This window comes from Saccopteryx bilineata, chromosome 2 (genome assembly GCF_036850765.1).
Source record: "Saccopteryx bilineata isolate mSacBil1 chromosome 2, mSacBil1_pri_phased_curated, whole genome shotgun sequence".
Lineage (NCBI taxonomy): Eukaryota > Metazoa > Chordata > Mammalia > Chiroptera > Emballonuridae > Saccopteryx > Saccopteryx bilineata.
The window spans coordinates 307,788,373-307,804,456 of NC_089491.1; the positions used below are offsets into that span (position 1 = coordinate 307,788,373).

General features: G+C 41.1%; 1 protein-coding gene across 1 annotated transcript in view; it reads left to right on the plus strand.

Annotated features, from left to right (window-relative positions):
- Positions 1 to 2,196: 2,196 nt before the first annotated feature.
- The window catches only part of SLAMF1 (signaling lymphocytic activation molecule family member 1), a 50,713-nt gene continuing 36,825 nt past the window's right edge, over positions 2,197 to 16,084 (plus strand). The window contains exons 1-3 of the mRNA XM_066255162.1: positions 2,197 to 2,330; positions 11,297 to 11,635; positions 14,366 to 14,650. Coding sequence (XP_066111259.1) covers positions 2,258 to 2,330; positions 11,297 to 11,635; positions 14,366 to 14,650 — 697 coding nt within the window. The 5' untranslated portion in view covers positions 2,197 to 2,257. The remainder of the gene's footprint in view (positions 2,331 to 11,296; positions 11,636 to 14,365; positions 14,651 to 16,084) is intronic.

The following is a 16,084-nucleotide window of genomic DNA, read 5'->3' on the forward strand; positions in this document are numbered from 1 at the left end:
TTCTAGTTTAATTCCATTGTGGTCTGAGAGCAGACATTGTATGACTTCTATTCTTTTAAATATGTTATGGTGTATTTTATGGTCCAGAAGGTGGTCTGTCTTGGTGAATGTTCCTTGTGAGCTTGAGAAAAATATATATTCTTCTATTGTTGGATGAAGTAGTCAATAGATATCCATTATACCTAGTTGATTGGTAATATTTTCACTGTGTCCTTACTCATTTTCTGCCTGCTGGATCTGCCTGTTGGATCTGTCCTTTTTTTTTTTTTTTTGTATTTTTTTGAAGTGAGAAGTGTAAAGGCAGACAGACAGACTCCCGCATGTGCCCGACTGGGATCCACGCAGCATACCCACTAGGGGGCAATGCTCTGCCCATCTGGGGTGTTGCTGCGTTGCAACCAGAGACATTCTAGCACCTGAGGCGAAGGCCATGGAGCCATCCTCAGTGCTCAGGCCAACTTTGCTCCATTAGAACCTTGGCTGTGGGAGGGGAAGAGAAAGATAGAGAGAAAGGAGAGGGCGAGAGATAGAGAAGCAGATGGGCACTTCTCCTGTGTGCCCTGACCAGGAATCAAACCAGGGACATCTACAAGCCAGACCAACACTATACCACTGAACCAACTGGCCAGGTCCTCCATCAGCTTACTTTTAATCTATATGTGTCATGGCTTTCTTGTACACAATATATAGTTGAATCTTGTTTTTAATCCACTCTAACAATCTCTGTCTTTTAATTGGTTCATTTAGACCATTGACATTCAAAGTGATTATTGATATAGTTGAATTAATATTTATCATATTTGTTATTTTTTTCTATTTGTTATCTTTACTTTGTTGCTATTATTGCCTTGAACTCTTTTTCTGCCTTTAGTGATTTGAACTGAGCATTTTTATAATTTTATTTTCTCTCCTTTCTTAGTATATCAGTTATACATCCTTTTTTTTTCTTTACAGGTTGCCCTAGATATTGCAATATACATTTACAACTAATCCAAGCACATTTAATAACACTATACTGCTTCACTGGTAGTGTGAGTACTTTATAAAAAAATTACAATCTTAATTTTCCCCTGTTATCCCTTGTATCATTTCTATTATTCATTTCACTCATTACAAGCACATATAAGCATAAATACATAAGCACACATAACTGAATACATTATTGCTATTATTTTAAATAATGTGTTATATATTAGATCAACTCAGAGCAAGAAAAATATGTTTTTATTTTACTTTAACTTAATCCTTCTCTGTTGCTTTTCCTTTGTTTATGTATACCTAAGTTTCTGAACTATATTATTTTTTCTTCTCCCTGAAGAACTTCTTTTAGCATTCCTTACAAGGCAGAACTACTGGTAACAAATTCCCTCAAGTTTTGGTTGTCTAAGAAAGTCTTTATTTCTCTTATTACCTTATTATCTTAATCTTAGAGAGGCCCATTGAGAGTGACTTTGACAACTCTCCATATTAAAGTCCTTATTAAAATGAACTTTAAAAACACTAGCTTTGTCTTTCAAAGTCTCCTTGTGAGCACCAGTAATAACATCTTTCTAGTGTTTCATTTTTATAGCAAAACTCATGGAAAAGCACGTGGTCTTTTTTTTGTCAATTCTAGTACCTTTAGACAAAAGCTGAAAAATAAAAGTGGTCTTTCCAAACATACCATAGAATTCACTAAATCCTACCACATTGTGTTCAGCAAGAAAGCTGGATTTCTGACAACTGATCTGTACTTGGCCACCCATCTCTCGGTGACATTGACCCCAACACCTGACTTCATGTAGAGGTGTTCTCTGAAATTATAGAACGTCATCCAAGTTCCACTTTGAAATAACTAACTCCAATTTTGAGGTGGTTTGAAAAAACTTAATGTTTTCCTTGCACTTTAAAATGAGTTTATCAGGTGGAACTGCCCAGGGAACTTGATGCCCCTTTCCTGGAGACAGCTAACAAGGGGAGCACATTTCTGCACATAGCTGAGGTTTGGCCAGAATGACCACATAGCTCCCTTCCTGGCTTTAGTGATATAATCACCCGACTCAACTTCTTGGGAACAATAAAGTGATTTAAGGCCTGAAGGGAGATGAGCAATTTTCAAGACACAAAAAGTCCCGTAAGACAGGAAGCCTACTGGTTCCTTATGCATAAACTAGAGAGCAGAGGCACGACTGCCTGAGAAGAGTTTGCTCTGCTGTTTCCTCTGTGACAAGCTGCCGGGTTCTTCTCACCAGACTCCCTTCCTTCTCCTTACCGGCTGATGGATCTCAAGGGGCTTCTCTCCTTGAACTTGCTGTTTCTCACCCTGGCTTTTGAATTGAGCTGTGAAACAGGTGAGTGTTCATGTGTTTGAATAATTACTTGAATGGAGTCGGCTAGCTTCATGTCTTGAGAGAAGACATAGGGGCAGGGGGCTGTGGTTCAGCTGCCTCTTCCTTAGAAACTGGCTCTGATTTTTCACTTGCCACTTTCAAAGGGGAAGGAACATAGTGAGTTCCTGGGCCCCTGGGTTCCCAGGCACAGCCCACCAATCCTCGTTTCCAAGGAAACCAGGAGTTCTAAACGAAAGGCACAGGTCATATTCTAGACCAGCATCTCAGGGTGACAGACTGACTGAGAGGTTGGTTTCGTGTTGGTATCCTCTGGCAAAGACCAGGTTGAGAGACTGAGATGAGGAGATGGAGCTCTGGGAGAAGATAAATCCCATACTCTTGCCTTGGAAGGGGATGAGAAATATGGTCCAACAACCAAGGATTGTAGTGGGAAGAGAGGGTAGAAGTGAAAATCAAGGCATTCAGTTGACAACAGACAGTAGCCACTGTGTGGATGTACTCGTAGCTACTTTCATGCGAAGATTCCAAGGCAGCAAGAGGGGGGATGCCAGGATTTCTGGATCCCAGGGCTGGTTACAATACATGGTAAATGCACATGGGGAGCCCTCAGGGTCAGGGCAGCTTCAGTACAGGGCCAGTCACACAACAGAGTATTTGGAGTCTTTCTTGTCTTCCCCCTCAGGCAATCTGAGGTTTTCTGTTTGGTAGTATTAGAGCTGTGGAAAAGGTTTTTGAGAAAGAAAAAGCCAAGCAAGAAGTGAGCTTTGAGTTCACTGGGTACTGGGGTGAGAATCTCATTTCAGCTTAAATGCCTTGGGACTTTGGTTAGAATGTGAAGCAGAAGCAGCATTTGGGAGGGGGGAAATCCTGGGACTCCATGTGTTTTGCATTTGGGGTTTTCAAGACTGCACATCTATAATTGACTTTTCTAGGAAAACTCCAGATATGCTAGGAATGTCAGAGGAGCTGCACATGAGCTCTATCTTTTCAGATTCCCAAATGAAACGGGCCTTTCTGGCCCCACTTTTCCTCAGAGTCAGGCAGACTCATAGCTCTTGTTGCTGGATGTCTCAGAGGAATAATTGAGCGCAAGGTTCAGAAAGCCAAACTAATCCACTTGAAGCCATCACAGGAATAGCCATGATGCAGCCTATTTGTGACTCCACCATTTTTGGAATATCTTAGTGACTATCACAAGTGGTAGGACTTTTCCATCTCTGTGCTTTCTTGCCTCCTGGCACATGGAGTTTCAGGTGCTGCTGAAAGATGTTCCAATGAAGGCTGTGGAGGTCACTGGTTAGTGACTTACAACCCAGCCTTGTAGGGCGTATCTACTCAATTGACAGTAACTCCCTTGCTTGCATTTCTTCTTCTCTGAAATATGCACAAAACTTTTACAGTGATTTTATTTTTAAATACACACCCTGTGAAACCCCAATAAAACCAAAACAGAAATGCTTTGCAAGTGGGACAAGTCAGCCATGACAAATCTACCCAACCAAAATGCCCAATTCTTATAAAATCAGTACCCTCTCTCCTTTCTATCTATACTCAGCTCACCTTCCAATTCCCAGTCAGAACTGTAAAAAATCAAGAAGTCCATTGTCCCTTCCCTCAATAAAGTGAATACTCCATTTCCTCAATGGTACCTTTTAAAAATAGACTTTATTTTTTAAAGTTTTGGATTCACAGCAAAACTGAGGAGGAGGTACAGAGATTTCTCCACACACATGCAGTCTTCTTTATTATCAGAATCCCTCATTGGAGTGGCACCTTTTTAAAACTGATGAATCTACCCCAGTGGGATTTTTTTACCTCTTCATGCAGGTCCTCCCAACCACCTTTGTTATTTATTTTATTTAGAAAATTAAATTTAACAGGGTGACATTGATCAATAAAAGTACATAGGTTTCAGGTGAACATTTCTATAGCACTTGAGCTGTTGTTGATTATGTGGTATACTCATCACCCAAATCAAATCATTTTCCATCACCATATATTTGTCCCTCTTAACTCCCTCCCCCACACTTTTTCCCCATATCCACCTCTTCCTGATAACCACTTCATTTTTATCTATGGCCGTGAGTCTCAGTTTTATGCTCCACGTATGTGTGAAATCATATGGTTTTTAGCTTTTTCTGACTTACTTATTTTCTTTGCACACATGGGGGATGGCCAAGGGACAAGTAAATGTGTGGGTTCTAGACATGGCCTAACCATGTGTATGTAATAGACATGGGCTCGTTTTATCCCAAAATGTAGATCTAGATACTTCTATTTCTCAAAAGCTTTAGTAATGCCATCACTATCTCTGTTTCCTGTGTTGGGCTGGAAATCAGGACATCAGGGCTATTTGTTTTAACCATAGATTGACCTTAGATCATCTTATTCAACAACATGTATTAAAGACACATGATGTGACAGGCACTATGAGAGGCATGGGGGAAGCAAAATGAACAAACACAGCCTCTACCTAGCATCTGACACAGTGTCTGGTACATGAGAGCTCTTCCACAAATGTTTATTGAATGAGTAATCACAGTATGTATAGCATACTTATTATATATATACCAGGCACTGTTCTAAGTGCTTCATGTGTATTATTTATTTAATTCTCAGGTCAACCTTATGAGATATGTATTAATTATATTAATTATTGTTACCTTTGTAATTTTATTAAAAAGAAAAGAGAGGCCCTGGATGGTTGGCTCAGTGGACAGAGCGTCAGCCTGGTGTATGAATGTCCCAGGTTCAATTCTTAGCCAGGGCACACAGGAGAAGCAACCATATGCTTCTCTCCCGATCCCTTTCCTCCTACTCTCCCTCTTCCTCATCCATAGTCAGTGGCTCAATTGGTTCAAGCATTGTGGTAGGTGCTGAGGATAGCTGCTCAGTTGGTCCAAGCATGGCCTCAGGTGCTAAAAATAGCTCAGTTGATTCAAGCATTGGACCCAAACAGGGGTTGCTGGTTGAACCCAGTTGAGGCGTATGCAGTAGTCAGAATACTATCTCCCCTCCTCTCACTTAAAAAAAAAAGGAAAGAAAGACACAAAGTAGTTTAGCAGAGTTTCTCTGTAGTCACACAGCCTGAATCCAGAAGCCTCAATGAATAAAACTGGATAAGCTTATGCTTAAGGAGGGAGGAAATGCCAAGTTTGTGTTCAGGTCCCATGGTAAATGTGCCAGCTATAATTGATGCATATGAGATTATTCTAATTTAATTGAAATAAATTGAAGTATAAGAATTTTTAGGCCCTGGCCGGTTGGCTCAGCGGTAGAGCGTCGGCCTGGCGTGCGGGGGACCTGGGTTCAATTCCCTGCCAGGGCACATAGGAGAAGCGTCCATTTGCTTCTCCACCCCCCCCCCCTCCTCCTTCCTCTCTGTCTCTCTCTTCCCCTCCCACAGAGAGGCTCCATTGGAGCAAAGATGGCCCGGGCGCTGGGGATGGCTCCTTGGCCTCTGCCCCTGGCACTAGAGTGGCTCTGGTCGTGGCAGAGCGACACCCCGGAGGGGCAGTGCATCGCCCCCTGGTGGGCAGAGTGTCGCCCCTGGTGGGCGTGCCGGGTGGATCCCGGTCGGGCACATGCGGGAGTCTGTCTGACTGTCTCTCCCCGTTTCCAGCTTCAGAAAAATACAAAAAAAAAAGAATTTTTAAAAGATAAGAGAAGTTAATAAAATCATAGAAAGAAGTAAAGTGCATATGGAAATATTTGCTTCAGAATTTGGAAAGTGGATAGAAACCTCTTTCATTGTGTAAGTTTTCATTTAATTTTTTGTTAACTAGATTTTTATTGAAAGAATATCACATGTAGGTCTATAAAACTTCAACAAAATGGTATAAAATAAAGGTAAATTTGTCTTACCCCTCACTAGAGAAAACTAATGTTATCAGTTTCTTTCATGTACTTCCAAATATATATATATCTGATTTGTTGGATTTTTACAGGACTTCAAAAGAGTACTCTATATGAGTGCACAGATGTAGAAGTGAAGTCTTGTGGTCTGTTGTACCTGAAACTTAAGGTTCATAACTAAGGCATTTCCATCCCTTCACCTGGAAACTGGGAGAAGGGATCCCATACTTCCTTCCATATTATATCTTTTAGGAATGATATAAAAATAAGACAGTATATTCTGATTTTGGAAAGAGGAGAATTTAGACTCTGTGTTGTCATTTGTTCATTTATTCATTCATTTTTCTCATTCAGTTGTTTTATTCTCTTAGCAACAAGGATTTATTGAGTCCTTAGTATGTCCCCAGTAAGTGTTAGGATTACAGCAGTGAACATAATGGTCACAGTTCTTACTTTGTGAAGCTTATAACTTATAAGTGAGAATGACAGGCATTGAACCAGAGTTAAAAGTGTAGTGAGTGAAATGAAGGAGAGATGCAGAGTGTACAAACCTGCAGGGTAGAAGGTGCTGACCAGGCAAATAAAGGATGGTAACAGGATTTCAGTCTGGAGAATGGTAGGTACACACATTCTAAGATAGAAAGACCCAGCAGCATTAAGGAATGGGAACAGGATGGCTAATGGAACTATGGTTTTAAAAAGCAACCTTACGCAAGTTATCTTTTCTTTCTTGCCATAGGAACTTTGAGGCTTTACAAGTTCTGACTCTTCTGTATCGGAAAAACGTTCTACAAGCACTTGTAAGCAAGATGTTACAAGCGCATGCGAATGTTTAGAGGGAGTGCTGTTATTATGGTAGAATCCATCTTGTGAAAAGGTTGGCTAAGTGCTACTGATTTCAGGAAAATATCCATGGTTTACATGAATCACTCTACTTTCTAAGTAATAGAATTACCCTTGAAGGAAAGTGAGTTAGTGTTAACAGCTACAAATGTTCCCTCCAGACCCTTTCAGTAAACAGGAGTGACTGAATCACAGACCCACTGGAAACACTCATCAAGCAGCAGCATGTTTCAGGAGCAGGAACTCCCCTTGAAGTGTTTTATGAACCTCTTTAAAGTCCCCACTTATTTTTCCACTTGTGTTTAGGTTCTTATGACTTCAAGTCCCCTAGCCACACACACACAGAGTTGTTACCTCATATTCTTATGTGTTTTTGAGGCTTCAGGGTCTCTTCCTAACTGAATTTTGATTCCACTTCCCATGACTGAGTGTACACAAACCACTCAGCCTGTTTTTCTCACCTGCCCCTTCTTTTCTTCTTTCCCCTCCTTTCTTTCTTTCTCTTTCTTCCTTCCTTTCTTTCTTTCTTTCTTTCTTTCTTTCTTTCTTTCTTTCTTTCATTCTTTTTTATTTTTCTGGTACTCTCTTTTTTATCCTATATCCTCTCTCTTCCCCACTCTCTACAAATCCTGAATGCATTCTGAATGCAACCATGGTGTGTGGGTGTTGGGTTAGGGACACACGGGAGGTGTATGGGATGAGGGAGGGTTATAGTGTAAAAGTAGGAATCATTTCTATTTCTTTTCTCTCCATATCAAAATTAGTCTAAAAATATAGACAGTATGACAGTAATTCTTAATCTTTTTTTTGAACCTCAGACCTTTTTGAGAAATGACATTTCTGGATGTTTTACCAGAAAAATGTGTTTATGCTTTTCAGCACAACTTTTTGTACACAATTTCAAGGGGCTCGTGCAGCACAGGACATTTTTTCTTCTCTGTATCTCTCACATTATCTGGACAGTCAGGTATTCATTCATTAGTGTGGTTGAAAGAAATTTCAACATACTTCCCAAATTATCCTTGTAAAAACACCAGCATTCCTCATGTAATCAATTAGACAACACAGAAAGCCCTCTGTTTTCAGACTTGATATATGTGCAATATTTTTAAAAAAAACAAATGGTAAACTTTCTTTCTCATTTTTTTAATGAGTCTCAACCATTCTAATCCTGATGTTAGCCCAGGTAGACTTTTTTTTTTTTTTTTCCCCCTGATCTCTGAATCTCTAGTCTGATATTAGCTGGGCTCTTTTTAAAGGCAGCATTAGAATTTCGAGGTATTTTGGTATCAAGAACATTTTGGCCAGTTGCCTAATTTTCCAACAACCCGTCTTAATCACAAATTAATTGTGTCTTTTTTAGGTGGCGGCATTACTTAAGCAAACAGTTTTATTTTTCTCTTCTGACTTTCTTATCTACTAGAACAATCTATGCTCTGAGTCATGGGCTCCTTCTTTTATGAACATTAACTTATGGTTAAGTTCAGTTATTAAGTCATTTATATGTTGGGCAAAGCTAAATAAGCGACATTTTAGTCAAGTATCATGGCTTTTTGCACTTATAAATTGAATAGATACTGATTAAAAGCCTACTATGTGCCAATCACTGTTATTTGTCCTAGGGACAAAACAGTGAACAAAATAAAATTCTTTCGTTTGAGAGTTTACATTTTAGTGGGGAAGACAAAAATAAAATAAACAAATATTCAATATACCATCAGACAGTGGTAAGTACAACATGATGGGGAATGCTGTTTTAGACAGGACAGTCAGAGCATATTTCCCAGAGAGATAATTTTTTTAAAGAAACTTAAAATAAAGTGAGGGAATGAGATAACCAGATACGTAAAAGAAAATATTTCCAGACAGGGAGGGGGAGAGAGAGAGAGAGAGAGAGAGAGAGAAATGCAAACACTTTAAACTAGAAATGTTCTCTTCTTTTATTGATTATTTTTTATGAGAAAGTGACAGGAAAAGAAAGAGATGAGAAGCATCAACTCATAGTTGCAGCACTTTAGTTGTTCATTGTTTGCTTCTCATATGTGCCTTGACCAGGAGGCTCAAGCTGAGTCAGTGACTCCTCGCTCAAGCCAAAGACCTCGGGTTTAAGCCAGTGACCTCTGGGTTCAAGCGAGCAACCCCATACTCAAGCCAGTGAGCCCATGTTCCAGCCAGGGGACTCAGTGTTTCAAACCAGAGACCTCAGCATTCTGGGTAGATGCTCTATTTACTGTGCCACCACTGGTCAGGCTAGAAATGTTTTTGTTGAGTGAAGAAACAACCAGAATCAGTGTGTCCAGAGTGCAAAGAGAAGAGACAGAAGGAAAGAAATGGAGTTAGAGCAGTACCAGGGACTGGGTTATTCAGTCACTGAAGTCAGAACAAGAACTATCGATTTTTTATTTTATGAGTGCTAGAAAGCTGTGAAAGTTTAAAAACATTAAAAAAAAATCTGACATAGTTTTAAAAGATTACCCTGTCCATTGTATGGATGCAGAAGATTAGTAGGAAGACAATGGGCAGTGCCCAAGCCCATGATGATGGTGGTAGAAACAAACCTGATGTGCTAGGATGTGCTAGGATGCCAGATATACTTTGAAGGCATCCTAGGAATTGCTGATAGACTAAATGTGGAATATAAGGAAAAAAGGAGTCAGGATGATTCCAGTATTTTGCCCTGAAATTTAAGAGAATTGTGATGTTATTTGCAGAAGGAGCTATGGAATCAAAAGTTCATTTGCTAAGTTATAAATGCCATTTCAACTTCCAAATACTGAGGAGACCAGTTAAGGGCTTGGATGAAAGAGATATCTCTGTAAGCATTCCAGAAGTACATTGAATTATGCAACTGGATGAGTGTGGCTGGGAAAGAGAAGATGTCTGAGTACAGAGTCTTGGGATATTTCAATAGTTAAAGATCTTTAAGAGCAGAAGTTTCCAGTCAAGGGGTAAAAAATAAGCAGCCAATAATATAGAAAGAAAATTAAGAATGTGTGGTGTTCCAGAGACAAAAGAAGACAGTATTTTAAAGCGGAAGTGATGTATTATGTCAGGTGCTTTTGAGAAAGCAAGATGAGGATGGATAATTTACTTGGTATCATGGAATATACAGTAACCTTGACAAGAGTGGTTCCAGTTTGCAGTAGGGAAGAATACCTGTTCAGAGTGGGTACAAGAAAAAATAAGTCAAGAAATAGAGACAGAAAATATAAACACACATAAAAGGACTTGGCAATAATGAAGCAGAGAATGGGGAGGTGACTGGGCATAGACCTGGGATCAAGAGAGGATTTTTTAAAGTTATATAAAATTACGTGTTGGTATGTTGTGTGTTGGTGAAAATAACCCATGACATATCGTGTCATAATAAAGCTAATGAGGCAAGGGGTAGGGCAATTGTAGGAGCAAAGCCCTGAAGTAAGTGAGTGCTCCATGAAGGAGAAAGCTGACCTTACATGGAATCATAGACAATTCATCCAAGTAGATAGGTTGATTCAGTGGTGATATTAGTGGAAGTTATCTTTTTGTTTCTTCTACTTCTTCAGTAAAATGAGAAGCAAGCTCATCAGCTGAGGTTGTGGGTTTGAGGAGAGAAGAAGTGTTAAATAGTCAGCAGTAGGATTTCTTACAGTGGTTTGAAAATTTTGGAGGTGTTTTAGTTGTTGTTGGCTCAGCTTTTTTGAAAAATAAAACAATTTCTCACTCTCAATGTGATTGACTATCTTATGGGTTTTTTGGAGGGCTAAGATACCACAGTCTGAACACTAGACGCCAAACCTTCCTGACTCCACATTCCTTAGACTTTTCTCTTTCCTCATCACTGAAATGATTATGCTCTTGTAACCTTGGTTTCCTGGGTTCATGACCTCAGGAATGCTTTCTGTTTCTCTCCATCCCTCATTGTATGTATTGGTAAGAAGTATGGTTGAAGAATTAACAGACTAGGATGCTGATACAGTTACTGGTTATGTGACATTAGGAAAGTCTTTTAATTTCTGTTTTTGGTATCTTAACTATCAATCTGAGTTGATAGAATTCCCTCCCAGATCAAAGAAACACAGTGTTCTAGTTAGTCTATACAGCTCTACAATAAGTAACTTTAAAATTTACATTAAAATATTGCAATTACAGTAGGACCCTCATAACTATCTTATAGACCACTATCTAGCAAGCCCCAGAATGGTCCAAAAAGAAGAGAGACTCACAGACAAGATGTGATTCTCAAAGAACTCCCCATAATAAGGGATTGTCTTTTCTTCCTCCCACAGGTGAGGGCTTGCTGAATTGCCCAACAATCCTTGGGCAGTTGGGAAGCAGTGTGGTACTGCCCCTGACATCTGAAGGAATAAGTAAGAGTACGAACAAGAGCATCCACATCATCGTCACTCAGGCACAATCACCAGGAAATAGTGTCAAAAAGAAAATCGTGTCTCTTGATCTGCCGGAAGGGGGCTCTCCACGCTATCTGGAACATGGCTATCAGTTTTATCTGGAAAACTTGAAGCTGGGGATCCTGGAAAGCAAGAAAGAGAATGAGGGCTGGTACTTTATGACCCTGGAAGAAAATGTTTCAGTCCAGCACTTTTGTGTGCAGCTGAAGCTCTACGGTAATAATGGTGGCTTCTTCACATTGGAGGGCTAAAATAGTCCCTTCCCTAAGAACGTAGGCCTCTCTCAGAAGCAAAGTGTATTCAGAATTGGGAGCAACTTGAAAGATCACTTAACCTGGGGATATTTGAACTGTCCTTTAGGAGGAAGTGTTAAAGTTCCACAAATCTTCTTTATCCAAATTGCACAGTGATGGGAGCTGATTAACATTAGTCACCCATAACCATATTTCCATAAGGAAAGGAGCTCAGGTACCTGTGGGTTAAAAGGTATAGAGTCCTAAGAGTTCCAAAGAGTTGGAACAAAGGTGGGAATTTTTTTTCCTGATTTTTAAAAAGTTTGAAGACCACGGATCAAACCCCACCTCTCTCTTATAGATGAGGCCACTGAAATCCAGAGTGGTTTGCACATGCTTTCACACATCTGTGTGGGTGGCTCACTGCGCTAGGGTCATGAGAGAAGAAGAGCTGAAACTGAGCCCACACAAAACTCTCCTAGGCCTGCGCCCTGGCATAGCATTGCAACTTACTTGGGGGAGAGGCATCTTTATTCTCATTTAAACAAGGACTCTGGTTATAATATGCCTGGTTGCAGAATTAAACTAGGATGTAGGTCCATCTGAATCTAAGGCAAGTGCTTTTTTGAGCCTTTTTAAGGCCTTCTTGAATGCACTCAGTTTGTATCTTTTAGGCCCAGAGATTCCCTTGAATTCCCAGGGATCCTGACTGCCATGTGGGCTGTCCTGCTTCTTCACAGTAGCTTCCTTATCTCTAAGGATAGAAAAGGAAGTCCCACTCACACTCCAGCATTTCTTTGAAATCCTCAGGTACCTAAAGGAGACAGAGCAATACCCTTTTCACCCTTCCCCTGGCCCTAGCATTCCCTTTCCTCCAAACAGCTTACACAGAATTCTTACCGTCCTCCAGCTCGTACCAAGGAGTGATGACCACTCCCGTAGTGGTCCTGGCTTAGGCTGCCATGGGCATGGAGATTATATATCATGTGTTTTCCAGAACACTTACTGCCTTTGTAACATCTTGTCACAGTCACATTTTGTGATCAAATTCTTACCTTGGGCCCTGGCCGGTTGGCTCAGCGGTAGAGCGTCGGCCTGGCATGCGGGGGACCCGGGTTCGATTCCCGGCCAGGGCACATAGGAGAGGCGCCCATTTGCTTCTCCACCCCCACCCCCCTCCTTCCTCTCTGTCTCTCTCTTCCCCTCCCGCAGCCAAGGCTCCATTGGAGCAAGGATGGCCCGGGCGCTGGGGATGGCTCCTTGGCCTCTGCCCCAGGCGCTAGAGTGGCTCTGGTCGCGGCAGAGCGACGCCCCGGAGGGGCAGAGCATCGCCCCCTGGTGGGCAGAGCGTCGCCCCTGGTGGGCGTGCCGGGTGGATCCCGGATGGGCGCATGCGGGAGTCTGTCTGACTGTCTCTCCCGTTTCCAGCTTCAGAAAAATACAAAAATGAAAAAAAAAAAAAAAAAAAAAAAAACAAATTCTTACCTTGGAAAATATGGTCTCTGCAACCATGGTATTTTTTTCTCAAGTCAAAGGAAGAGGCTCAATTTTTGAGTTAGAAAGACGTAGGTTTAGATCTCAGCTTGACTGTTTATAAGCTTGACTTTATGTAAGGTACTTCACTTTTCTGGGACTCAGTTTCCTCATCTATAAATTGCAAATAATTATGACTAAGGTTGTAATTGTTGAGAAGGTTTTTGAGAAAATTAAAGAATGTAATGAATATAAAACTCCAGCATAGTGTTCCTCCTATAGTAGTTGCTAAATAAATAACACAGTTTCCTTCCTCTTGTCTACTTCATGGTTTTAGAGTAAAATAGGTCAGTGAGGCCTATGGTTATCCTTAATTCAGATATTTTAAAGCAGTGAAAACACACACACACACACACACACACACACAATAAAATTCTACCACTATAAAGTCATTCTTTTAGGCCAAAGAGGTGGTGACACTTTAGCCAATGACAGTTAAAGTTATGGGGGATTTATTTATTTATTTATTTATTTATTTATTTATTGTATTTTTATGAAGCTGGAAACAGGGAGAGACAGTCAGACAGACTCCCGCATGCGCCCAACTGGGATCCACCCGGCACGCCCACCAGGAGCGAGGCTCTGCCCACCAGGGGGTGATGCTCTGCCTCTCCGGGGCGTCGCTCTGTTGCGACCAGAGGCCAAGGAGCCATCCCCAGTGCCGGGGCCATCTTTGCTCCAATGGAGCCTTGGCTGTGGGAGGGGAAGAGAGAGACAGAGAGGAAGGGGGGGGGGTGGAGAATCAAATGGGTGCTTCTCCTATGTGCCCTGGCCGATAATCGAACCCGAGTCCCCCGCACGCCAGGCCGACGTTCTACTGCTGAGCCAACCGGCCAGGACCAATGGGGGATTTATTGACAGCAAACTCCACAGATAGAATACAAGAGAACAATCAAGATCAAGGACACCAGGAAAGGCATGGAAATCCTAGCAATGTTGGTGGGAGAGAACTGAAAGACAATTTTTTCTTCCCTATTTTATCCCAAGGTTGTCCTAAAAAGGAGTATGTGGGAAGAGAAAGATGGTGCAGAACAGAGGTCCCTAGTAGAAATAAGTCACACTTGGAAACCCCCCGGGAGGGAAAATACCACTAGGTTACAGTTTCTTCTAACAAAAAAGTAAAGTCAAAATTTTAGGGGGCTCATTTCAGTGACGATTTCCTTCTCCCCCCTCCTGACAGAGCAGGTCTCCACTCCGGAAATTAAGGTGCTGAACTGGACCCAGGAGAATGGGAAATGCAGCTTGATGCTGGCCTGCATGGTGGAGAAGGGGGACCATGTGGCTTACAGCTGGAGCAAGGAAGCAGGCACCCACCTGCTGAGCACAGCCAACAATTCTCACCTTCTATATCTCACCCTTGACCCTCAACATGCTGACAATGTCTACATCTGCACTGCGAGCAACCCCATAAGCAACCATTCCCAGACCTTCATCCCAGGGTCCAGATGCAGGTCATATTCCCCAGGTGAGTGGTGGCTAGTGTGCCACATTAATGATATGGGTTCAAGCCCCACATGGGCCAATCACTCTGTTCCTATAGCCGTGGCCTTCACCTTGATCACAATACTTAACATTTTCTCTATAGTTTATAAAAGCCTTTCACGTGCATTCAGGGAGTGCTCTCCGCTCATAACAACCAGGGTGGCATTATTATTTTCAGTTCACAGTTGAGGAAACCAATAAGAATTGATGGAGGCAGACTGAGAGCCCATGTTTCTGAGTTGTGATTCTTCTCTCCTCCAGCCTTGGCTTTGGTCAGCACAGGTGGCTGGGTGAAGGAGTGCAGGTGGCAGGTACTGATTCCCCCATCCTTGTTCCACTAATGGTGGCACAGTTCTACACCATTATAAATATTTATTGATCACCTAGGCCAGTGGTTCTCAAAGTGTGCACCAGGGTGCACTGGTGCACCCTAGAAGATTTCCAGGTGCGCCCTATGGTATTCCAGAGAAATATGTGCCTGTTAGGGACCAAAAAACCAACAGGGTTTTTGGAGTTTAGATTTTTGGGAGACAGAGGTGTGGGAAATTGGCTGTAAGTTGACAGTGTGCCCAACCCCCCACATCACTTGCCTGATTAGGTTGCAAAAGGCTGTTAAACTGTGGTGCTGGATTGTTTACACTACCCCTTATGTTCCCCGGAAAGACTAGAGGCAAGTTTCTTCTATCCTTTGTTTGGTGTAAAGTTAAGATGATATGTATGGTGGGGGTTTTCTGCACTCAACACAATTAAGAGTAAAAAGAGAGGAATTCTTCAATGTATTGATGAGGAAATAAGAGTTTGCCTTTCAGACATATGCCCAAACATTGAAGAAATAGCTAGAACATCAGGCTCACGTTTCTCAAAAACACAAGAATGAAAAAACTTAACACATTCAAGCTGGGACCTGCCAAATTTACTAAATCTTACTAAGAATGTATCTATATGTATAAAAAGATAACTTTTTTGTTGTGTTTTTTTTTTACTTTTTAACTCCTCTTTTTTACAAATTCTAAAAAGCATAACAAAAAATGTAACATAAAAGGTTTTTTTAATGTCAGAATAAATTTAATTTTGTCATATTTATTTTGTTTAATTACCATAAAAGCACGCTTGAACCTTTATATTTTTTTCTTTAATATTTGACTTAATTATTATAACATATTTCTCAGAAATTTGTAAATAGTGCACCTACAATTATTTGTAGAATTTTAAATGCACCCTGACTTCAAAAAGTTTGAGAACCACTGACCAAGGCTGTAGGAAATTGGGAATAGCTATGGCACATAATCTGCTCTCCAAAAGTGTGTTATAAAAGTAAGGCATAAAACATTTGCTCAATAATGAAAAGCAGGATATAATGAAGGGCCACTTCTATGGAGTTGACAGTGGATCCCACAGTAGGTGAGAGGACCCAGGG